General features: G+C 57.5%; 1 protein-coding gene across 1 annotated transcript in view; it reads right to left on the reverse strand.

The window, feature by feature from the left end:
• The window catches only part of CYTH3 (cytohesin 3), a 24,435-nt gene that overhangs the window by 335 nt on the left and 22,696 nt on the right, over positions 1-1,404 (reverse strand). Inside the window, exons 9-11 of the mRNA XM_007448878.1 lie at positions 444-520; positions 251-322; positions 17-171 (exon numbers count right to left, since the gene is read on the reverse strand). Coding sequence (XP_007448940.1) covers positions 17-171; positions 251-322; positions 444-520 — 304 coding nt within the window. The remainder of the gene's footprint in view (positions 1-16; positions 172-250; positions 323-443; positions 521-1,404) is intronic.

Genomic DNA, 1,404 nt, shown 5'->3' on the forward strand with positions numbered 1-1,404 from the left:
GGGGGGGGGCGCGCACCGGATAGACTTCATCCACTCCTCCTTCTCCTCGGGGCTGGGCGCCGAGATGCGGTACACCACGTGGTTGCCCTCCACCACCCGGCCGTCCGCCTCCGTCTTACAGGCTTTGATGACCTGCCCTTTGTGGCTCGGGTTATAAAGCTCGAAACAGTTCTGGTGGAGACAGACACGACAGTCATCCGGCGCTGGGGGACGGGGAGGGGAGGGAGGGGGGGCAGGGAAGCCAGCTTACGGGTTTCCGCGGGTCTTCCACCTCCCGGATGCTCAGGTTCTCCAGCGGGATGATTCCCCGGGGCTCCTTATCCTGCGGGAGGAGAGAGCTCAGCCAGCCTCCCCTGGCACCCGCGGAGGGTCCCGCGACGCGACGCGACGCGACGCGACGCGACGCGGAGGACGGGCAGCCCCGCACTTGGCCCTGCACTTACCGTCGTGTATTCAAAGTAATAGAGGCAGTTGTCGGTGAGGATGAACCAGCGCCGCTTCCAGGTTTTCACGCGCCCCCCTAAGAGCAGAGGGACCCCGTGAGTCAGGGCGGCGCGGGCCCTACACAAGTTAGTGTGCTTTTCATAAATGCCACAGGGGCTGAGCTGGGTTTTAAGTTTCCTTCCTCGTGGAAAATGTTTCACATTCTGCCCCCCAATTCCACCCGATACTCAGCCAAATGCTGGCCCTGCTGTGCTGCCTGGCCCAACCCGCATGCACCCTGCCCGCCTGCGCGGCACCCAGATGAGCGCTTCCCAAATCTGCTTCCTGGAAGAGTTAGTCGTGATGAATGATCTTAATTTCCCCACATGGAAATGACAATAGGATGCAGGTCTGTCCAGGACTTAATCCCGTTACGTCAGGGCCATGATTACTGAGGCGGCCCTGGGATCCATCAAAATCGATTACGCTTTGGCCCAGGGAATTATTAGATTGAATTAATCTCTTAAGATCTGGGACACACATGTGTACACACACACACACACACACACACACACACACACACAGCTCATCTGCACCTATTCTCTTTACACTATGGAAAAGAAAATCTCTTTTACCCTCAAATATACAACAGAAACAAACTGGTTTCCATTTCTAGTTTTTGCTCCTGATACAAAGTTTAAAAACAAAAACTGAAAGAGAAAACATGAGCCTGGTGACAGATGCCCACGATCCACGGGCACAAGGTAAGCAGCGGCTCCCCTAACCCACTGCTCCCCAGGGGACTTGCAGGCAGGCAAGACCCTCATGGCCAAGGGTCATAAACCCGGTCCCTGCTGTGAGGAGCTTGGAGAGCCCGGACAGGGACACAGGGGGACATGAAAGGACATGAAGGTCACCCTGAGCGCCGAGGCACGAGGGCCTGACGTTTGTGGAGATCTGGGGCGGTGGGGGGGGGGGGGG

This window comes from Lipotes vexillifer, unplaced genomic scaffold (assembly GCF_000442215.2).
Source record: "Lipotes vexillifer unplaced genomic scaffold, Lipotes_vexillifer_v1.1 scaffold778, whole genome shotgun sequence".
Taxonomy (NCBI): domain Eukaryota; kingdom Metazoa; phylum Chordata; class Mammalia; order Artiodactyla; family Lipotidae; genus Lipotes; species Lipotes vexillifer.